Below are 24,606 nucleotides of genomic sequence, written 5' to 3'. Positions count from 1 at the left end.
AAATCACCAAAAATGTAGGAGAATGCAGCACTGTCATCATCTAGCAGGATCTTTGGAAAACTCCATCCAATAACAGAAAACACATTTTTTTTTCAAATGCCCACAAAACATTTGCAAAATAGGACTGTATACTGAGACATAAAACAACCTCAACAAATATAAAATAATTGAAAATTTTCATAGAGAATATTTTTTCTCACCACATTGGAGTTAGATAAAAAATCAGTCACAGAAAGATAACAGGGAAATCTCCAAACATTTGTAAACTAAACAACTTATTTGTTTCTAAATAACACATAGTTTGAAGGAGGAAGTTTCAAGAGAAATTTAAAAATACACTTAACTGAAAGAAAATGGAAATAGCGCGTATCAGAATTTATGGAAACAGCCAAAGCTGTGTGAGAGGGAAATTTATTGCATTAAGTACTTACATTTAAAAGAGAAGGGCAAAAGACCCAAAGAGACATTTCTCCAAGGAAGATATACAGATGGTGAACAAGCACTGAATATTAGAGAAATGCAAATCAAACCCTCTATGAGGTACCACCTCACACCAGTCAGAATGGCCATCATTAGTAAGTCCACAAATAACATGCTGGAGAGAGTGTGGAGAAAAGGGAACCCTCCTGCAGTGTTGGTGGGAATATAAATTGGTACAACCACTATGGAAAACAGTATGGTGGTATCTTAGAAAACTATACATGGAACTACCATATGACCCAGCAATACCACTCTTGGGCATGTATCCAGACAAAACTTTCCTTGAAAAAGACACATGTATGTTCATTGCAGCACTATTCATAATAGCCAAGACATGGAAACAGCCTAAATGCCCATTGACAGATGATTGGCTTAAGAAGATGTGTGTGTGTGTGTGTGTGTGTGTGTACACACAATGAAATACTACTCAGCCATAAAAAGAACAAAATAATGCCATTTGTAGCAACATGGATGGAACTAGAGACTCTCATAGTAAGTAAAGTAAGTCAGAAAGAGAAAGACAAATACCACGTGATATCACTTATATCTGGAATCAAATATATGGCACAAATGTACCTTTCCATAGAAAAGAAAGTCATGGACTTGGAGAATAGACTTGTGGTTTCCAAGGGGGAGGGGAAGGGGGAGGGAGTGGGATGGTTTGGGAATTTGGGGTTAATAGATGCAAACTATTGCCTTTGGAATGGATAAGCAAAGAGAACCTGCTGTATAGCACTGGGAACGGTGTCTAGTCACTTATGACGGAGCATGATAATGTGAGAAAAAAGAGTGTATACATGTATGTGTGACTAGGTCACCTTGCTGTACAGTAGAAAATTGACAGAACACTATAAACCAACTATAATGGAAAAAATAAAAATCATTATAAAAAATGAGAAAACACATAAATCAATAATCTAAACTGCCATCACAAAAATTTGGAAAAAGAACAACATAAACTGAAAACAAGCAGAAAGAAGGCATTAGTATAGATCAGAGGAGAAATGGATGAAAATGGAAACAGGACATTTAAAAATATCAATGAATCCAAAAGCTAGTTATTTTATAATATTAGCAGCATCAGTAAAACTCTAGGGAGTTCCCTTTGTGGCTCAGCAGTTAACAAACCTGACTAGAATCCATGAGGATGTGGGTTCCATCCCTGTCCTTGCTCAATAGGTTAATGATCTGGTGTTGCTGTGAGCAGTGATGTAGGTCACAGATGCAGCTCAGATCCCACATTGCTATGCCTGTGGTATAGGCTAGCAGCTATAGATCCAACTTGACCCCTAGCCTGAGAACTTCCATATGCTGCGGTGCAGCCCTAAAAAAGCAAAAAATTAAAAACATTAAAAAAAATAACCTCTGAAGAGATTGACAAAGAGGAAAAAAAAAAGAAGATACAAATTGCCAAATTAGAAATGAAATGTGATATCACTACAGACCCAACAGTTGTCAATAGGATCATATGGGAATATACATGTACATACTGCCTGCTTCTGTTTATATAATGTTCTTGAAATGCCAGTAATATAGAAATGGAGAACAGATTAATGGTTGACAGGAATTAGGGATGAAGAATAGTCAAGAGGGAAGTGGGTGTGTTTATAGAAGAGTAACCAGATAATCCTGAGGTGATAGAATTGTTCTGTTTTGATTGTGTCTGTATCAGTGTCATTATCCTAGTTGTGATTCTGTACTACTGTTTTGCAGGATGTCACCCTTGGGGTAAACAGGGTAAAGGGTACTCAGGATCTGTTTGTATTATTTACTACAATAACATATGAACCTACAATATTCTCAAAATGAAAGTTTAGCAAGAAATTCACATACAACACTCTAAAAAGAAAACTCTCAGTTGTTTCCTAAAGGAAAACTGTGGACAGACTTTTCTTCATTCATAAATTTAATTCTATTTTATCTAAAATTAAAACAAATGTAATATAGCTTTTTATAGTTTAATTGAATCATTAATGTTAGAAAAAGCATTGTTATCCATGATATTGCTCTTCAATTATATTTGGTTTTCTTTCTTCTTTGATGTATTTAAAATATTCAATAAAGCATGAAATGAAAATCCATGAGAAATGCAAAAATTTTTTAAAAAAATAATGTTTTGTTCTTAGTTGATTTAAGAACACTGAGTATACAAAGATCTAACATGGAATTGCGAAAGCAAATAATATTATTTTTTAGCATACTAAGCTTTGACTAATTTGGCATATTTTGTGGTATTTGTTAGATTGAGTAAAAAATAATGCTGTTCCATCTGGTGGGCAACAGCCTAGGAATACTGAAAAAAAAATTTTCATCCTGTTTGGTTTTTATGATCTTCTTTGCTGTGCCATTCCTGAATTTTCTTCTCTTTTACTCTAGTTCTTCCTCTTGTTTTTTCAAACTTTCAGATCAATATGCTTCTCAATTTTAAGGATGACAAAAGTGAATGTCCATGTCCTGAAGAAATCCGAGACCAACTCTTGGATTTTCATGAAGATTTGATGACACATTGTGGTAAGGTCTTCCTGATTTTAAAACTCTTACTAAATTTTAGTGCAGAAGTAAGTATAGATGTAAATAGGTTCACAAATGTACAGGACACGTATTAGGAATTTATATAAGAATATTTATTATGGCAAAATGGTTAACTGACCCCCTGTGGGAAGTCATGAGGGGTACAGAGATCAGAAAGGCATTAAGACCATGCAGAGCATGACCAAAATTCTTTCTTTCTTTTCCCTCAGTGGCCAAGAGAATGAGGACATGTGACCAGGTGCTTTTGGCAGAGAGGGGAGTACTGTGTTGGTTTAGTCTGAAGAAATTTGATCACTAACAGTTGTAGTTAAGCTGGTTGAGGGGCCACACTTTAGGAGTGGCCTAGGAAATATAGCACATATCTTTTGAAATTAATTAATGCCTAAAGAACACTGTTTTATGTCAGTAGCCCAAATTTATGAAGGGGATTCTCCCCCTCTTTTCATCCTAAGAACTTTTAAAATGGAATTAATCAATTGGATGTTCTGAACATGTATTTCTTTCTCTCTTTATGCAGTGGTGTGGTTTAATCTGTGTTTCAGTGAAAGAAGATAAATTAACCATTTCTTAACTGATTGTGTATGTGTGTGTGTATATATGTATATATATGTGTGTGTGTGTGTGTGTATATATATATATCACAGTGGCATTATTTTTATTTCATGTTAATGAGAAGAGTATAAAAGTATATTAATTCAGTTTATGAATGAAGAATCACTAAATGACTACCAGAAAGTTATACTACACAGACACACACACACACATATATTATATATACATATACACACACACTGTACACACACATACACATATATAAACTATATACTATAAAGAAAGAAATACTCTAAAATGGTAGATTTATTGTTTCAGATATACAGTATTCCCTGGTTTAGATTATCTGTTTATATCTGCTCTCTGTCTATTAACTTATTCACTTGTCACTGATGCTTCTGGAAGAGATGAAGGATAAAAGACCGAGGGGGTTTTAGGGCAGAACTGTAGGTCTAAACAGTACCCAAAGTCAGAGATGCTGGAGGTTAGCCCAAGTAACAGAACTGACTTTGGCTCATGGGAAAGACTGTTCTGGCTGCTGATAGTCCTGATCCCACAAGAACAGGGGGAAAAGAGACAAAAGGAAAAGAGACAAAAGGAAAAAAGAGCAATGAGTGACTCTTACCTTTGAGTGCTACTGGGCAAGATTGCTTAAACTCTGTGTCATCATATGTTGTAGACATGGCAGCACTGCTTTAAGTTATCAATGGGGAAAAAAAAAAAGCAAAACCTGAGACTTAGGTGTCCTAAATATACTTTTTTTTTTTTTCCTTTTTATGACTGCACCTGTGGAATATAGAAGTTCTCAAGCTAGGAGTCAAACTGGAACTGCAGCTGCGGCCTATGCCACAGCCGCAGCAATGCCAGATCTGAGCCACATCTGCAACCTATGCCTCAGCTGTGGCAATGCCGATTCTTAACCCACTGAGCGAGGCCAGAGATCAAACCCACATCCTCACAGAGACAATGTCAGGTCGTTAACCCACTAAGCCATGCCAGGAACTCTTTTAAATGTATTTTAAAATATTGTTTTTTCTTTCCTTCTTTTTCCTTGTTTTCTTCCAACTAGGAATTGAGCTGGATGAAGATGGGTCTCTGGATGGAAACAGTGATTTAACAATTAGAGGACGCCTCCTCTCCTTGGTAGAAAAGGTGACATATCTGAAGAAGAAGCAGGCCGAAAAACTAGTTGAGAGTGACTCCAAGAAGTCATGTAAGCTATGAACCTATAAAGAGACAGTGCCAGAGTAACTCAACCACAGATGTCTATTCATCGTTTGAGCAAATATTATACCTGTTGAACCAGTGAGAAAATTGAGTTTTCAGCTTCTAAGAATCAAATTCTTAAGTAGATGCTTGTAGCTGCCACAAGTAGATAACAGCATCACACTCTATTTGTAGGAACATATTAAAAGATGGGAGTATTGTAAGGATGGATACACTCCCTAGAGAACTGAAAATTTAGGGACTGGATCAGAGTCCATCAAGAGAAAGAATAATGCGAGTAATTTAGCTTTCATATCCAAATACAATGCTATTGATTTTTAAATATTCTTGCATCTCATTAAACCTTTTCTTAAAATTTAAATAGCTATAGTCTAGAACTATATTTTAGTTCTGAAATATTTTCTCACGTATTATGTGTTTCTCACTCATCCGTCTCCTATTTAATAGAGGAGTCCCAGCTGATACTTTGTGACCCCAAATAAACTCACTGAGGCAATGGGTTTCTCAGACATAGCACACTCATCCAAAAGGGGTTCACGTAGTAGGTCTGTGAGATCAGATGACTTCTTATCTCACTTCTGAGGTTCCATTCATTTAAGATGCAGTGCTGGGAGTTCCCGTCGTGGCGCAGTGGTTAACAAATCCGACTAGGAACCATGAGGTTGCGGGTTCGATCCCTGGCCTTGCTCAGTGGGTTGAGGATCTGGCATTGCCGTGAGCTGTGGTGTAGGTTGCAGACGCGGCTCGGATCCCACGTTGCTGTGGCTCTGGCGTAGGCCGGTGGCTACAGCTCCGATTGGACCCCTAGCCTGGGAACCTCCATATGCCGCGGGAGCGGCCCAAGAAATAGCAAAAAGACAAAAAAAAAAAAAAAAAAAAAAAAGATGCAGTGCTGGTTTATTAATAGCTTTTATGGGAAGAAGAAAATAAACTCATGAAAATCTTGGGTTTTTTTTTTTCCCCCTCTAATTTAAAGTGGAAATCTTTTCTCTATATAGTTACTTTTAAATTGATTCTTCAGTATCACAACTAAATTTGAGTCAGGTCTTCTTTAAAGTCAAAGTTCAAAGTTTCTTACAAATCCCTTTTTATTATTATCAACCTTATGATTTTGACCTATGAAAAATGACAACATGGTTTTGAGATGTGTGGAAGTATGTTGACATTTAATCTAAATTTTGTATTTGATTAGAATTGCTAGCTTTGTTTTTCCTTAGATAATGTATAGATTAAAACAGGTTAAATAGCTTCTTTTGGAAATCTTCTAGTATTATTAATGATGGGAATTAAGGACTTATGTAGGAATTGGTCACATTAGCCCTACTTAACTTTGATAATTTTACTATATATTTTAAGAGGTTTGGAAATTGTATTGCTTTTAAGGGTACTACCTCACACATCACATTGCAAGTAATCCTCTATGTATGACATAACTTTTCACCTTAATATAGCTTCACCATAAAATCCTTTTAAAGGCATTTTATTTTATTTTATTTATTTTTCATTTTTTTATTTTTTTGCTTTTTAGGGCCACACCTGCAGCATATGGAGGTTTACAGGGCGTGGATCTAATCACAGTGTAGCTGCTGGCCTACACTACAGCCACAGCAACACCAGATCGGAGCCACATCTGCAACCTAAACCAGAGCTCATGGCAACACTGGATCCTTAGCCCAATGAGCAAGGCCAGGGATCAAACCTGCAACTTCATGGTTCCTAGTTGGATTTGTTTCCGTTGCGCCATGACAGGAACACCTAAAGGCATTTCTGAGTGACAGCAAGGGACCCACATTGAAGTAAAAATATAATTTCATAAGATCATTACTACAAATGACTCAAATGAGGAGGAGTTGGATAAAAAGAGTTTCTTGAATGCCCATGACTGATCTTTATGTCTATATGATATCAGATCTTCTGGGAGGAAAATAATGGAACAAAGAAAATAAAAATGAAATTAATAGAACAACTCACTGATTGCCCTATAGATTGCCAACAGTAATTTTGGAAAAAAAGTGGCTACAATTTTGAAACGGCTTAAATTCCTTAATTATTAGAATAGTTTCTAAAGAAAAGTTTGTGTTTCTATCCTTACATGTCTAACTCATCTTTCTTGACATACTGACATTAACAAACATTTAAATGAAGTTGATTTATTTCAAAAAATATATGTAGCCTTTTCAATTTTGGTGGAAATATAGACACCAAGTTGGGGATATGACATGGACACTTGAAATGCCCAACTAGTCTGTCTTATTTTTTTTTTAAATGAAATATCCATAATTATTTTGCAGCCACTCTTCAACAGTTGATCTCTGAGACTATGGTCCGATGGGCTCAAGAGTCTGTTATTGAAGACCCCGAGTTGGTGAGGGCTATGTTTGTCCTGCTCCATCGCCAGTATGATGGCATTGGGGGTCTGGTCCGTGCTCTGCCAAAGACCTACACCATAAACGGTGTTTCCGTGGAGGACACCATCAACCTGCTAGCATCTCTTGGTCAGATTCGTTCTCTGCTGAGCGTGCGAATGGGCAAAGAAGAAGAGAAACTTATGATTCGTGGATTAGGGTAAATGATTTAACTATTACACCTTTGTCTTATATATGTCTTCTTTATAATTGTTTATCTCAATAGTAGTACAGTAGGTGCATTAGTACAAATGACCTGTCTGGATTGTATGATCATTGCATGGGATTGTCATTTTTCTAGAGATTATGTTTTAAAGCTAAATAGGAAAACTGCTGAATGAAAAATGTGACTGATTTTACAACTAACTACATGCTAAGGTGGCTGTGATACACAACAAATATCTTAGTTTTTTGTTTTGGGTTTTTTTGTCTGTCTGTTTTTTTTTTGTTTTTTTTTTTTTGTCTGTCTGTTTTTGTTTTTTGTCTTTTTAGGGTCATGCCTACAGTATATGGAAGTTCCCAGGCTAGGGGTTGAATCAGAGCTGTAGCTTTTGGCCTACAACACAGCCGCATCAACACCAGATCTAAGCTATGTCTGTGACCTACACCACAGCTCATGGCAATGCTGGATCCTTAACCCACTGAGCAAGGCCAGGAATTGAACCTATGTCCTCATGGATACTAGTCAGATTCATTACCACTGAGATACAACAGGAAATTCCAGGCTTTGTTTTTTAACTAATTTCTTAGTAATATATAATCACATAAAATACAGATTAATGAAAACACATTAAAATCCACAATGTGGGAGTTACCATTGTGGCACAGTGGGTTAATGATCTGGCTTGTCTCAGTGGATGTGCTGGTTTGACCCCTGGCCCAGCACAGTGAGTTAAGATCTATTGTTGCTGCAGCTGTGGTGTAGGTCACAGCTCCAGCTCAGATTCAGTCCCTGGCCCAGGAACTTCCATATGCCCTGGGTGCGGCCATAAAAAGAAAAAAAAAAAAAATCAGTATCCTAATGGGACAAATGGAGAAGATGGGAAAAGCCTGGGCAACAAAAGCTAATTTTATGTTCTTTATTTATAAGAACATGAGCCTTTACTTAGAATAGTAATACTTAAATCTAACCTGAGGATACTTAATCTCCTGAGGAGGCCTCTCAGGAGAAGTGATCTTAATTAATTAAATGAGAACGGAAGCATTCCGGGAGCTGGAAAGCACTTTCTTTATTAAATGACCATGTAACAGTAATATATACTATTAGCATGTAAATCACTTAATTTAGCTAAAACTCAAAATGATTGTGGAATAAGGTAGAATTTACTTTTTTTGTAGTATTAGAAGTATCCCCAAATAACACATTTAATAAGTGACAGCCTGCTAACTGGTGGTAGAATTATAAATCCATTTAATTTGCCTAGAATTAAAGGCAAGCAAGATTTTGCAATTAAATACTTTCCAAAGTTGGTCATGCAAAAGAATTTAAATTAATGGGAGAACAAATCTCATGATTATATCTGTGGTTTGAGGGTTGATGGATATCTTGCTAAATATGCAGCTATTTAATGTGAAGGAAAGGATGCCTTTTCTTTACCGTAATTTTTTCATACATGAAATGGATCAGACCTATATTAGCCCTGGACCCCCAAGTCATTTTTATGAGTTGTAGATAAAAGCTCTCTTCATGAATATAAAACTGAACTAAACAAAATTAAAAGTTAAAAACTGAAAAAAAAAAGGAGTCATATGATTCCACTTTCCTGATAGAGCCAGAGTAAATAATAGTTAGCATATGGCTAAATGAATAGGTGAATGACTCGATTAAAGTCATCCCAGTCAAAGGGCAAGTTTCAGGGTTCCTGCAGGTTGTACATTATTTTCTTACTGTGGTTCTAACAGGAAAATGTTTTATAGAAAAGACTTTTGCCTGATTTGATATGTATTAAAATAAAAATCAACAGAGCTCTTTATTTGCAATGACTACTAAATACTAAGATTTTTAGAAGTAGCTTTACATACTTATTTTAATAATAGGTAATGCAATAATAATAATACTAAACATTCTAGGTGTCCTCTGCTACTGTTTCTTTAAATGAAATGTCTGTTTTAATAAGCTGGATTACTAGTACCTGGACTTGAATGTATATTCAGTTTCTCTTGAAGAATAAGTATCCTTTAAAGCCTTTCACCAAAATGGGGAGTTCCCATCTTGGCTCAGTGGTTAAGGAACCCAACTAGCATTCATGAGGATGTGGGTTCGATCCCTGGCCTCGCTCAGTGGGTGAAGTATCTGGCATTGCTGTGAGCTATGGTGTAGGTCATAGATGCAGCTCGGATCTGGCATTGCCGTGGCTCTGGCGTAAGCCAGTGGCTACAGCTTCAATTCGACCCCTAACCTGAGATCCTCCATATGCCGCAGGTGTGGCCCTAGGAAGGCAAAAGACTAACTAAATAAATGCCTTTCACCAGAATGGTAACATAAACGTAGCAGGAAATAACACTACTGTTATTAAACATACAAATTATGAATATAGTACTAAAAATAGCATATGTTTTTATATGCAGAGATAAACATCAATTTATACAGGAATTTTCATAAAAACATGATATAACACTGCTTCATATTTATATACAAAACAAGGTTGAACAAAATAAGGTTGGATTTAGATATCCATAAAATCAGAAATGATAAGGTTTATTTCATATAAATGAATGTTTATATATTTAGGAAATTTCTTGTAATTGATAGGAATATACAACTTGTATGTTATTTTCAATAAGCTGTCAATATTTTTGAGGAAAACCTGAATGAATTTATTAACTTTTATGGCTGAACTATGACTGCTCTTACTTTTCCATACATGCCAGTAATTATTTCCAAAATATTTGTTATGATCTCAGATAAAGTGTTATTAAAATTTTGCTCTGACTTCTGTGTTTGCCCCATACCTATGTTGCACTTTCTAGGGATATCATGAATAATAAAGTGTTTTACCAGCACCCTAATCTAATGAGGGCACTTGGAATGCACGAGACAGTGATGGAGGTCATGGTGAATGTCCTTGGAGGAGGGGAATCCAAGGTAAAGGAAATCTTTTGGTTCTCAGAGTGCCGTTTATTGTAACCTCCTAGCTTACAAACGTTGCAAGTTCTAAAGGAGAGTTTTCTTTAATCCTCTTAGGACTGTTATGTATATGTGTGTAAGTGTAAGGTTTTATTTTTTATTATAGTTGATTTACAATATTGTGCTAATTCCTACTGTACAGCAAAGTGACTCAGTCATGCATATATATACATTCTTTTTTAAAAATACTATCTTCCATCATAGTTTATCCCAGGAGATTGGATATGGTTCCCTGTGGTGTACTGTAGGACCTCACCGCTTATCCATTCTAAATTTAATGGTTTTGCATCTACTAACTCCAAACTCCCAGTCCATCCCACTCCTTCCCTGCTCCCCTTGGCAACCACAAGTCTGTTCTCTATGTCTGTGAGTCTGTTCCTGTTTTGTAGATAAGTTTGTTTGTGCCATATTTTAGATTCCACATATCAGCTCTTAGAACTGTTTTTTAAAGAACACCTTTTGAAAAACAAACAAAACCTTACAGATGGAGAGGTAGATATGCTTAGATATGGTTCTATAGTTATCCCCCAGTATCCACGGGGAATGATTGAGTGCAGGACTTCCTGCAGATGCCAAACTTCGCAGATAATCAAGTCCTTTAGATAAAATGGCACATGTGTGTAACTTATGCACATCTTCTCCTGCACTTTAAATTATCTCTAGATCACTTATAATACCTAATATGGTATAAACACTATGTAAATAGTTGCTGGCACATAGTGAATTCAAGTTTTGCTTTTTAGAACTTTCTGCAATTTCTGGTTTTTCAGTTAAATCTGCAGATGTGGAACCCACAGATACAGAGAGCTGACTGTAGTTTTTTTCTTTGATATTGATAACAATTTTTCTAATGCCGTATAATGTGCTTGGTTCTAAATAATTCTCATTTTGAGGGTCTTTAGAAACTTTCAAAGTTAATACTCTGCTAAATTTATAGAATTTTGAATTATAAATCCATTTCCATCATATTAGATGTCTATAACACAACCATGCTCTTCAGACCCAACTATTCTCTTGATTCAGACAACAATTAGTTCTACTAAATTCCTGATCCAGATGAAGATTTGAAGATGATGTTCTACAGCATTTGTTTTAAGACTCTCAAGTGAACTTTTAAGTGATTAAAGTTTAAATAAATTAAGACCAGAGGAATAGAATCATATAACAACTCTATATAAAGCAGTATAATTTCATGACCTCTGATTTTCAAAATGTTTCAATTTTTTTTTGAAATTTTAAAATGCATTTTTCCAAATATATAAATGAGGGACGTCTCCTATGGCACAGTAGGTTAAGAACCCAGCATTGTCACTGCAGAAGTTTGGGTCACTGCCATGGTGTGGGTTTGGCCCTGGCCCAGGAACTTCTGCATGCCTCGGCACGGCCGAAAAATATATAGAAAGGAGTCCATATTTCTCATCTTCATACCAGTTAGACAAACTTACAAAGATATTTTTAAGTACTCTGAGAAGGACTTGGAGTCCTTGGGGATTGTCAGTGGCATACTGGAATAAGAGTTGGTTCTCAAGGGAAATGATGGGTTTGATGTGACCTAGCAGGCAGACCTTCCAGTAAGGATGGTCATTATAGGGGACAAGTTATATGCTAGTCAGGGAAGATGTGAACTCCACGAATCTTAGTAATAATCATGGTAACAGCAATAATACTGCTGATAAGAACATTACGTGGTTCCAAATATTAAACTGGGTGTTTTTCACAAACTGATTGAACTCCCTCTCCTTTACTTAAAGTAAGTGTTATTATCTATCTTATTCCAGTTTTCCAGAACATTATCGGTGAGATTGTGTACTTTTCAAAGGAAGCACAGCTAATAGTGTTGTTAGGAACCAGCAAGTGAACCTGCCTGACACTTAAACCAGGTTGATGCCACTGTTAGGTTTAAGGCTGTAGATTAATTCCAAATCAACCCACTGATGGCAGAGAGGTTTCACACTAGTGCTGGGCTTGATTTTTGGTGGCTCCAGGACTAGATAAGTCGAAGTCTAAACATTTGATGGTCTTCAAGTCTTCAGTACCTGCGGCCTGGCAGACATGGGCACACATGGATTGGAAATATGATGGAGACCTCAGCTTCTGAGCTTCTGAATGATTTATAAAAATCATTTACTTTCCCAGCTAACTAAAATGCTCTTTATGTAGGAAATTACTTTTCCCAAGATGGTGGCCAACTGTTGCCGTTTCCTCTGTTACTTCTGTCGTATAAGTCGACAGAATCAAAAAGCTATGTTTGATCATCTCAGTTATTTACTGGAAAACAGCAGTGTTGGTCTCGGTAAGTAAATGTATGACTTTCATTTAATCTTTAAATAAAAGGGATATGCATATGACGTTTTAAAATTAAACTTTAATGTAAATTAACTTGGATTAGTGCAATATGTGCCTTGCATTTAGAAATTAAACTCTAGGTGAAAGTGTGTTTTTATACGGGAATTGTGATTGTAGTCCAATTCAGATTTTGTTTCATCTTCATTTCCATGAACAGCTTCACCAGCTATGAGAGGTTCAACACCCCTGGATGTGGCAGCAGCCTCAGTAATGGATAATAATGAACTAGCCTTAGCTTGCGGGAGCCAGATTTAGAAAAGGTAATTAAGCAAATCCCAGCCCCATGTATTTGTTTGAGTTACACTTGTTCATAGTTGAGTCTCAAGATATTTAATTATAACTATAATTATAGTTTAATTATAGATATATTTATGCTATATTACTATATAGTATGTAAATTATAGTATAATTAATATATATAGTTTGTTTATAACTATTAATTATAACTATCCTATAGTTATATGTATACTACTATAATTATATGTTGTATATTGTAGCCATATTATACTTATATATAATATTGTAATTATAAGTTATAAAGAACAAAAAAATTTGAGATGAGCTATTTTCTCTGGTTACATGTATTTTTTTCATTAGAAAGAAAGTCAACTTTACCTATATTCTTATATGTTGTTGTCCTTTCATGGTAATCTTTTGTTACTGTTGCTTTTATCATCCCATCCCAGTTTTTTATAAGTTTGTTCAACAAGTCATATACACAATTCATATCATAGAGAAGTTTGCATTTTATAATGCAAGGTATCGGACATGCCCTCTAAGCATATTAAACCACATATCTGTTTGCCAAAATATGGATAAATTTCTTTTTTTTTTTTTTTTTTTTTTTTTTGCTTTTTAGGACTACACCTGCAGCATATAGAAGTTCCCAGGCTAGGGGTTGAGTTGGAGTTGCAACTCCTGGCCTACACCACAGCCACAGTAGCCCAGGATCAGAGCTGCATCTGTGGCCTATACCACAGCTCACAGCAATGCCTGATCCTTAACCCACTGAGCAGGCCAGGAATGGAACCTGCATCCTCATGGATACTAGTCAGGTTTGTTACCACTGAACCACAATGGGAACTCCCTAAATTTCTACCACATTTTAATTGCAGTTGTATTCTAAGTAGTCTTCCTAAACCCTCCCTTATAGCCAGTAAGTTTCTTGAAAGGATCATATTAATCCTCTACCCAGAATTCTTTAAAGACTTCCTCTCTCAGTTTGAGCAAAAACCTAAAAGCATTGCTATAGCTCCTAGCCCATCTGATATCACATATCAGTCTTATTTCATTGCCTATAATTCTCCTGGTCTCTCTTGCTTCAGCCACACTGTACCCCTTGCTGTCACTGGAACTTGCCAGGTGTACTCCTGCACTAGGGCCGTGACATGCACTGTTCTCTCCATCTGCAGTGTTCTTCTGCCAGACATCCCTATGGCTCTTTCCCAGACATCCTTCCAGTCCTAGCTCCAAAGTCACCTTCTTTCCACCTCTTCTCTGTCCATGCTCTAATATATATATATGTATTAAAGTTTAAATATATATGGTTTTAAATTTTATTTTAATATAAACATGTTTTACTGAAGTCTATATATTTAAATATGTTTAAAGGAGTATTTTTCTACTCCTTAATATAATGTAAGGCCAATGAGTTCAGGGTGGCTCTTTTTCTCTGTTGCTCCCTGCATTATCCTCATCTTAGAGAACAGCATTGGCTCTGAGTAGAGACTCAATGCACAGCTATTGAACCATGAAAAAGTGAACTCTTCACCAAGACCTTCTGACATGCCGTCAAGGATCATGAAGCTTTGCATCTCTGACGAACCTCTGGAGAACTTTCTCCTGTGTACAATTTGCAGTCTTGTTATCTACACACTGACAAATGGCTAATATTAAAAAGGTAGACAGGAGTTCCCACTGTGGCTCAGTGCTGACAAATCTGACTAGTATCCTTGAGCATGCAGGCTTGATCCTGGCCCCGCTCAGTAGGTTAAGGATCTGGCATGCTGTGAGCTGTGGTGTAGGTCACAGATGCCACTCAGAAGTGGCATTGCTATGGCTGTGGCATAGGCTGGAAGCTGCAGCTCTGTTTCAATCCTTGGCCTAGGAACTTCCATGTGCCTCGGGGGTGGTCCTAAAAAGACAAAAAAAAATAAAATAAATTAAAAAAGGTAGACAATGCTAAATGTCAAGCTGTTGAGGAGGATGTGGAGCAACTAGAACACTCATCTGTTGCTATTAGGGTGAAACAATTAAGTCGGTTGGAAAGTAGTTTGGCATTTTTTTTATAAGGCAAAGTCTCAAATGATGAAATTTAGGAATATTCTCCTTTTATAGAGTTGGTTCATGAACATTTTTACTATGATAGCACTTTGTTGTGATTTGTCCATATTTCTTAATTCTAAGGCTTTACTAAAGGGAGTTCATGTAGATGGTCATGAGATTAAAAAGAAGCTGCAAAATGCAATTGTTTTTAACCATCCTTTGAGGATGTCATTTACTATGTCTAGGGCAAGCACCTGATGAATTCTCATCCAGAAGGTAACCCTTTTGCTTATTGTCTTGTTTGTTGTAGGTAGTTCGATATTTGGCTGGCTGTGGACTGCAGAGTTGCCAGATGCTGGTGTCAAAGGGTTATCCAGATATTGGGTGGAATCCAGTTGAAGGAGAGAGATATCTTGACTTTCTCAGATTTGCTGTCTTCTGTAATGGTAGGATGAATTGCTTAGGGTTATTTATGATTATTAAAACTCCAAAAAAAATAGATGTATAAAATAATGAGACATTGGAGCATATTTTTATGAAGGGAATAAATAGTAGTAGAGAAATTGAATGTTATATAGTCAGTATTTTTTTCTCAGTAATTATCTATTTTATAATATTTATTTTGATAGTGATGCTAGGCTTTCATTATTAAATTTAAAATTTTAGGCACTTATATTCTTGCTGTTTTTATAATTAGATTTTAATGATAGCTTTAATCACGACTTCATTTTCTATAATGAATTTACAGACATAAATAGTTTATGCCTACATCATGTTCTTTACTTTGAAAACTTTAAGTGCGAGGCAAGAAATTTACTGTGTCTTAGGTATGGACAACTAGGCATTTGGATTCAACTTTGGCTCTGCTACTACTTTCTTTGGTTTTAGTTACTTTTCTTTAAATATGAAGGAATTAGTATAACATTGTTGCTCAGAACTTCTATGTGGTTGATTCTTGTTTACTCCTATCTCCACTTGCTCCTAGGAGAGAGCGTGGAGGAGAATGCCAACGTCGTGGTGAGATTGCTCATCCGAAGGCCCGAGTGTTTTGGTCCTGCCTTGAGGGGGGAAGGTGGGAATGGCCTGCTTGCAGCCATGGAAGAAGCCATAAAAATAGCTGAGGATCCTTCTCGAGATGGTCCCTCACCAACTAGCGGATCCAGCAAAATGCCGTAGGTCAAATACACACTCTCTTAAGGGGAAATAACTGCTTGATTTGAAATTGTATAAAATAGAATTGGCATTGTCTTAATTGTAGAATGTCTCCCCTTAAAAATCAAATGTGTTTGGGGAGAAGGGATGGAATTTGCTGTTGCAGTAGGGTGAATGAACAAGGAGAGACCTCAGGAAGATTGTGTGGGTTTAATGGAAAGAAATTTAGGTTGAGGAGATATATTTTAGGAATCTTCCCAGAGCTCTATGGCATAAATGGCGGGTGAGCCTTTGAAATTAGAGCTTGGTAGGAGGCTCAAGAGAATGAGTTTTCATGATAATAGTAAGAGAGAAAGAGACCTTTAGCAAGTAGTTGGAGACTTAACTAAACTGGTATATGTTGGCACAGTTCAGAAAAGGGAATGTGGTCATTTTGAGGAGTAAGATGCTTCATTAAGGTCTTGGTGACAGATGGGGGAGACAGTGACTACCTTACATTTCCCCGTAGAATTTGTTGTTAATACTTGTTTCCAGAAGTAAGTTCATCCAGGCAGGCTGCTTCCTATTTTTTTAATCTGTAGAGCTGAGTGTCCTGCCAAGGGGGCACGTAGCCACACTGCTGGAAACATTGGTAAAAATATAACATAAAGCTTACTGAGGGCAATTTTCCAAGCAAAGAAGTCATCCTGCAAACCCTGGTTTCTTCCATTTTCAGACAAGGCATAAATGTACCATCCACACCAAGGCCAGGGTTTCAGGCTGGGAGCACTCCATGCGTATGTTACGTACTGATCAGTTAGCCATCGAGGAACTACGGGTCCTTTAGTTTCTCTGAGTAGTAGAAAATATATCAAGAGATCTCTAGCCAAGTGCCACATGAGCAGGTTGTTCACCAAAGGGCCTAGGGGACAGGTTTGCGCTCCAGGAACAATATTGTCAATGGGCCTTGCCGTCATTCTGCAGACTTCTGAATCCACCCAAGGATGAAAGACATGATCTTCCAGGACTGTCCTAAATTGTCTCTCCTTGATGAAATAACGAGATATTTATACTTGGGAGTGGGTGGGTGGGCAGAGTAAAGAGAGAAGTGAATAAATGAAGTCACATTTACAGAGCACTCTGGGCAAATCACCGTATTGGGCGCCTTGCACATGTCATCATAAAGGGTAAAAGATTGTCACCTTTTCTGTAAATGTTACGCTGTTTATAAAAGTAAACATTCCACGTCTTTCTTTTCTCTTTTTTTCTTTTTAAGGCCACACTTGCAGCATATGGAAGTTCCTGGGCTAGGGGTTGAATCAGAGCTGCAACTGCAGGCCTGTGCCACAGCCAGAGCCACACCAGATCCAAGCTGCATCTGCAACCAGTGCCACAGCTTGCAGCAATGCCAGATCCTTAACTTACTGAGCAAGGACAGGAATCAAACCGGCATCCTCACAGACACTGTTGGGTCCTTAGCCCCACTGAGCCCCAAAGGAAACTCCCCCAAGTCTTTCCATCAATCAGTTTTGTTAATATCCTGTCTGTAGAAATGAACAGAGTCCAACCAATCCACATTAGCAGTTCTCCTTTTTTTTTTTTTTTCTTTTTGAACGTATTTTAATGTTAAAGTTCCCACAAATATGTTCTTGGTGATAGAATCTCAAATCACATCTTTAACCCATTTTTATTTTCTTTTAGAAATGTCAAGCTGTAAATCAGATATATGTATGAAAAGTGTTTGAAGAGGCAGAATTAATTACCATACTGGTCCCTTTCCTCTGAGAAATATGTAATAATAAACCTGAAATGTTACTTTATTACCTGGTTTGCTTTTCTTTGTGTTTCTTATGAAAAATCTATGAAAGTGATACAGAAGGGGAAGAAGATGATACTATCCACATGGGGAATGCCATCATGACCTTCTATGCAGCTTTGATCGACCTATTAGGGCGCTGTGCTCCCGAAATGCATGTAAGTGCCTTGGGGCCCAAGAACAAAAATCTTGGCTTATCTCTGTTAAGATATCCATAGCTGGCAAGATCACAAACGCATCCAAAACCAATCATCTTCATGCTCCATTAAAAATAATAGCTGCAGCCTAATTGCTGAACAAATGTTGGTTTAGTTGGAAATGTCTTGTTGGCTGTAAAAATTACTAATGAGATTTTGGTATGAGTTAATAGAATTAATAGGATAGTCAGTTACAGATATATCTCTACAACTCCACACACTTTAAGAAGGAAAGAACATATTTTTTCCCCATGGTAATGTGCTCTATTTTATTGCATGCAGCAAGCACCACTCTGATCAAGAGTTATTTCCTTGTACTATATTTAGTCCTTTTGAGAGGGCTGTGATGTCCTGGGCACTGGTTTAGGGAATAAAGGGGGTATAGGAGCATGTTAGGGGAAAGGAACGAGCCGTTTGGACCCTATTCTTTATTGTCTTCTTAAACTTTATGACCAAAATGAAATGAAGTTCATGGAACAATACTTAACGTTTACTCTGTAATACACCCTGATGTTTTCTACTTTATTATAATCTATTCTGTTTTTATTATATTAACTTTAATAATGCTATCCATGGCCCATACACATAGCTTCATGACCTGTTGATGGGTAAAAAGCAGGGTTTGAAATACACTGGCCAGTTCTGAGGGAGTAGGCACATACTCCTCCTGATGTGAGTATTAAGCTAGGGTGACTGATAAAACATAGCACTTTTCTCCCTCCTCTTCAGACCTATGATTTTACGGAGGATATGTTTGTTTGTTTGTTTTTGTCTCTTTTTTTTTTTCACACCCATAGGTTAAAACTCTCTTGCTTTCTGGATGTAATCTTTTGCTAGGAACAGAGAGGAATCACAGGATGGAAAAATAGGATATTAGAAAACTGGAAGTCTGATCTTTTAAACAGCTTAACTTGCTGTCAGTGAGATTTTCATTATCGTAAATGGGAATAGATGATCAACACTTTGTGTGCCGATGGTGATTGTAGATAAAAACCTTTATGCTCTCAGTATTTATTCTTTTCCTGTTAAAGTAGAAGGTCAAAGGAATCACGAGAAAAATTATGCTAATAAAAAGATTTTTGTTCTATTAAGGGGGAAAATGACTAAGTGACTTACTAAAAGACTAACCTTGCCACTTAATGTATTCATCTTCAGCAACCATTAATTGGAGACCTCCGAGGTATCAGAAACTGTGCTGTGTGTCACAGTGGGGAAGGAAAAGACGCCCACTCTGGCTCTAGAAGCCTCCAGTCTATTCCAAAGTCTGGCTGAAATCTCTGACTGTGTCAGATCTACCATCTTCATAGATATTTCATTAGGCAATGACAGTCTAAAAGACTGTTAGGATCCACTTTCACTGTTCCCCGCCCCATGATAAACCCATCCTTGTGAGAAATTAGGGTAGATATATAGATGGTTGTACAATTACATTTTCATCACAAAACAAGGAAGAGGTTAAACCAATGATAAATATTAGTATATGTTGAGGCCCTAATGATAGTAATTTTTCCCTTTGTTTTGTATTATTGCTCATGTTCTAGATAAGTATTTATATGTAATGTTGGATAATAAGCATTCACAGACTTATCAGGGCATAGGGAACATATTCAGTATCCTGTGATAAACCATAATGAAAAAGAATATGAAAAAGTATGTATGTATATATGTACATATATATGTATACATATATATATATAATTGTAAAACTTTGCAGTAGAAATTAACATTGTAAGTCAACTATGTTTCCATAAAATAAAATTTTTAATAATGCAAGAAGAGTAAAATAATACCGCAAAGAGGATTAAAAGCCATTCTAATGGATGGATATACCTGCTGGCCTAAACTGTAGTATATGACTCAGTGTATGCTAAAGTCAATGAAAATTGTGTGAGAAAGTAAATATCTGTCTGTAAGCCTGCAATTGTGATTTCTGAGATCGTTTCAACTTTTTAAAAAAATCTTGATTAAAAAATTAAATATAATTTATTTACAATATTATGTTAGTTTCAGGTATTCCACATAGTGACTCAATTGTTACAGGTTAAACTCCATTTAAAGTTATTATAAGATATTGACTCTATTCCCTGTGCTGTACAATATATCCCTGGATCTCATTTATTTTATACATAATCATTTGTTTCCCTTCATTCTCTAACTGCATTTTCCCCCTCCACCTTCCCTCTCCCCATTGGTGTCCACTAGTTTGTTCTCTGTAACTGTGGTCTCTTTCTGTTTTGATATATTTGTTCACTTGCTTTATTTTTTAGATTCCACATATAAGTAATAATATACAGTATTTGTCTTTCTCTGTCTGACTTATTTTACTAAGGGTAATAGCTTCCAGGTCCATCCATGTTGTTGCAAATGGTAAAATTTCATTGTTTTTTATGGCTGAGTAATATTCCATTTTATATATGTACCACACCTTTATTTATCTGTTGATGGACATTTATTTTACTTCCATATCTAGGCAATTATAAATAATGCTGCTATGAAAAGCATTGAGTGCATATATCTTTTCAAATTAGTGTTTTTGTTTTCTTTGAATATATACCCAGGAGTGGAATTATTATAATCATATGGTGGTTCTGTTATGAAAGAGGTATAACTTTATAGATAGAAGTTACAAAAAATTATTTTAGACTTGGGATTCCCATTCTTCAGCTTTCTAGACTTAGAATTTCTAAAATTAGAATATTGATTTCACAAAGTTATTCTTTGTCCTTTACTTTTCTGCTTGTAGTTGATTCATGCTGCAAAGGGAGAAGCCATCAGAATCAGGTCTATTTTGAGATCCCTAATTCCATTGGGGGATTTGGTAGGAGTAATCAGCATCGCTTTCCAGATGCCAACAATAGCCAAAGGTAAGGTGAACTTCCATTCTTTGTCATTCAGCAGGACGTTGCATGATGTGCTGTATTTAAAAAATATCTTCAGTACTCAGGGTTCTATTCCTGCGTCATATTTATAGTACATAACATTCTTAAAAAAAAAAAAAGATGAACTACAAAGTACATTGTTTTATAAAATACTTTCTATGTTCATTGTTTTTAAATAGCCATGTTTCCAAAGAGATTTTTTTTTTTTTCTTTTTTTGTCTTTTTGCTATTTCTTTGGGCCGCTTCCGCGGCATATGGAGGTTCCCAGGCTAGGGGTCTAATCGGAGCTGTAGCCACCGGCCTACGCCAGGGCCACAGCAACGCAGGATCTGAGCCGCGTCTGCAACCTACACCACAGCTCACGGCAACGCCAGATCGTTAACCCACTGAGCAAGCGCAGGGACTGAACCCGCAACCTCATGGTTCCTAGTCGGATTCGTTAACCACTGCGCCACGACGGGAACTCCCCAAAGAGATTTTAATGCTTGTTGAGGTGACATTTCAGGCAGTTTCCAGAGAAGAGGAACTAGGCACCTCAACTGTCTCATCTGATGTCTTACTAGCGTTCTTTTATCCCTTATTCCTCTAGGTCATTCTTGATGGCAGTTGACCTTAATTCACTCTTTTTGATAGTTTTCATGGTCACTCTTTTAGAATGCTTTTTTTCTAAAACAATGGTAGTACTTTTGACTTGGAGATTTAAAAATCCCAAATGTGTTAAAAGAAGTGGTCTTTTCCAGACTAAGGGAGGATATTTTTTTTTTTTAAAGATTTTCTTTTCCCTCATTTTGACGCAGTGTTTATGGTTCTTTAACAACATGTCATTTTTAGTTTAGAAACTGCTTGTGATTTGTTTGTTCAAGATTAACTCAGAACCTTGTAAAATAAAATCATCAGTCTCTAGACGATTTTATAGTCTCCTCTTACCCTGGCCTGGATAGAGTAGGCAGGAAGTGGGAGGGCTTGGGTTCTCCCCCAAGCTGAGCTGCTGCACTACAGCAGAAATGCAAACGGTCTGGACCCAAGGCCTAATTGCCTGTTGATAGTTCACTCTCTCTCTCCCCCATATAAAGAATCAAGCAGTTACTTACGGCGTCTAAAAGATAGGTTAAATCCCAAATTATACTTACTTCCCCTTTTTCCAATTTCATTTTTGTTGAGTTTCCAAGAGCTTATTGGATGTTGTTACATATATTATTTGTATCTGAACTTCTAATTTTTAGAATGAATACATAATTAAAAGGAAGTGCATGTGATGACCCTATTCTTTCATTAATTTATGCCCCAGAGAAGATTAGCTGTAAATACTTCAGGTCTAGAATGAGGGGACCTCTACTTAACTGAAGACGGGCTACCCTACTTGCCAGCCTTAGGCTCCTTAGAAAGTGAAGCGTCATGTGTGCTTACCTTACACACCTACATCCTCTGGTGATATAACCATCCTCACTGAACACTTGTTCTAATTTTAGAGAAAGCTGGACTTTAAAAATTGTCCTGTAGCTTTTTTTTTGTCCCCACTTTAGGCAGTTTATCATTTTCTTGTATAGAAACAAACTCTCCTCATTTACCTTATTTTCACCACTCTTTTAACTGATGTTCCTTTAAATAACTAAAATATTTTGTCATTCTCCTACAATTTTGACCCACAAAACTGACACTCTCCGGAAAAAGATAATGATACCAGTGACACACAGATTAGGAAATAAAAAAGAACAAGATTTTATGGTTAAACTTTGTAATAACAAAGGACCAAAACCAAAAATATAAGAATGTCCAGATGTCCCCTTTCAGAATTGCCCCCAAAGTCTCAATATAACTAATTTTCCTCTGATTATCTGCCTTTAAGATTTTACAAGTGAGTTTTTTTCCTGTTTTGCTTAGTGATATTGTAATAATGATACCAGAAAGATGTTACCAGAATCCAGGTTCTTGTTCACGGCAGTCAAAGAATGAACTCCGTGAACACACAGGCAGCAAGCAAGCAAAGTCTTTATTAAAGGAAAGCAAATAGCTCCCAGGGCTGCTGCAACGGGGGAGAAGAGCCCCCTTTCTCTATTGTCCTGTAGGGGTTTTTATTCCTTAAAGATGGGGTGGGTACCAATGTGGGGTCCAGAAAGGTGTGGTTTTTCTCCCATTGGCCTTGCCCAATTACCTCTATCAGTCTTTGTCCAATAGAGGTTTTAGGGATGGAAATGTCCCCATAAGTTTGATGACTTCTTTGTTTTTCTCTTCCCTTGGACTAGGTCACCATTCCTCTCATTCCTTTTCTATCAGTTGAGGAGTGGGTTACAGATTATGGTCTATGTGGGGGAAGGCCATTTTCTATAGTAAGCAAGGTCCGTGGGGAGTTACTCTTTCTATAATAAAACAAGGCCTGTGGGGAATTAGTCTCTGGAGCCCTTAAACCATAAGTGTTAATCAATAGCCATATCAAAGAATGCATCAAAGCCCATGTTCCTACACTGACTACCTGAGTTAATATTCTGCCTCAATAACATTATGACCTTTTGGTCTTTTCTGTGAATATGCAGTATAATGCCTACCTTGAGTCTTAAAGGATTTGTGTGTGTGTGTGTGTGTGTGTGTGTGTGTGTGTGTGAATTATCACAGTTGCAATGAAAATGAGTTTTTAAAACACAGCCTTATTGGTCATTGTTAAATTGCTGCATTTCTCTCTCTTTTTTGGGAGCACCTGCAGCATACAAAAGTTTCCAGGCTAGGGATTGAATCCAAGCCACAGCTGTGGCAATGCCGGATCCTTAAGCCACTGTGCCACAGTGGGAACTTCCAAATTGCTGCATTTCTTTTAACCTCTTTTATTTTTATGGAGAATATAGACAGAAACCTGTATGTTTTTATTTTGCTGTGGTATGCATTTAAATAAGCTTAAAAACTCAGACCATCAGTATTTCTTCATATGTTTCAGTGACAAATCCGTTGTTTCTTTAAGTATCATGTTATCAGTGATAATTACTGTTATATGTTCTATATTTAATATGTGAAGTTTGTCTCTAAGTATTAGTACCCCCACCCTCAGTGTTAGCTAAGGCCTTTCTTTTAGAAATACACATTTTTCTTTTTTATTCTATAAAATTTAACATGTCACATTGTATCTTTAGACACAAAAAAGCATGGTGAACAAAATGTGGGATTATGAAAATTTAAACACTTTTATTAGACTTATCCTAGAACTAGAGGAGGGATAAGATGGGAGGTTGGGACTGATGTATATACACACTACTAAATCTGGGAGGAATGAAGAATAGGAACCTACTGTGTAGCACAGGGAAATCTGTTCAATATTCTGCAGTGACCTATATGGGAGAAGAATCTGAAAAGGAATGGATATGTGTATATGTATAACTAGTTCATGTTGCTGTACACTGGAAACTGACACAACTTTGTAAGTCATCTAGATGCCAATAAAATTTAATTCAAGAGAAGAAAAAGAAAGAAGGACGTGTTTAGAAAACTTAAGCAGCAAAGACCTAATCTCAGAAATAGATGTTCTCTTCCTGCAGCTCTTGGCCTGGACAGGCTTGGACAGGCTGTCTGAGACAGTGATTCTAGGTGGATGAATAACACAGGAACATCAGAGTAAAGCCACTGCAGCTGGCCCTGCTCTTTCCAGTCTAGTCTCCAGGAGTCT

The 24,606-nt window shown here is 36.7% G+C and overlaps 1 protein-coding gene across 1 annotated transcript in view; it reads left to right on the top strand.

Moving 5' to 3' along the window:
- The window catches only part of RYR2 (ryanodine receptor 2), a 754,552-nt gene that overhangs the window by 525,852 nt on the left and 204,094 nt on the right, over window positions 1–24,606 (top strand). Inside the window, 11 exon segments of the mRNA XM_021072683.1 lie at window positions 2,886–2,991; window positions 4,634–4,777; window positions 7,083–7,356; window positions 10,167–10,281; window positions 12,484–12,616; window positions 12,827–12,895; window positions 12,898–12,929; window positions 15,245–15,380; window positions 15,920–16,106; window positions 17,934–18,039; window positions 20,822–20,942. Coding sequence (XP_020928342.1) covers window positions 2,886–2,991; window positions 4,634–4,777; window positions 7,083–7,356; window positions 10,167–10,281; window positions 12,484–12,616; window positions 12,827–12,895; window positions 12,898–12,929; window positions 15,245–15,380; window positions 15,920–16,106; window positions 17,934–18,039; window positions 20,822–20,942 — 1,423 coding nt within the window.

Source organism: Sus scrofa, chromosome 14 (assembly GCF_000003025.6).
Source record: "Sus scrofa isolate TJ Tabasco breed Duroc chromosome 14, Sscrofa11.1, whole genome shotgun sequence".
Lineage (NCBI taxonomy): Eukaryota > Metazoa > Chordata > Mammalia > Artiodactyla > Suidae > Sus > Sus scrofa.
The sequence above is the reverse complement of the archived record's forward strand: the minus strand, read 5'-3'. Positions and strand labels throughout refer to the sequence as shown.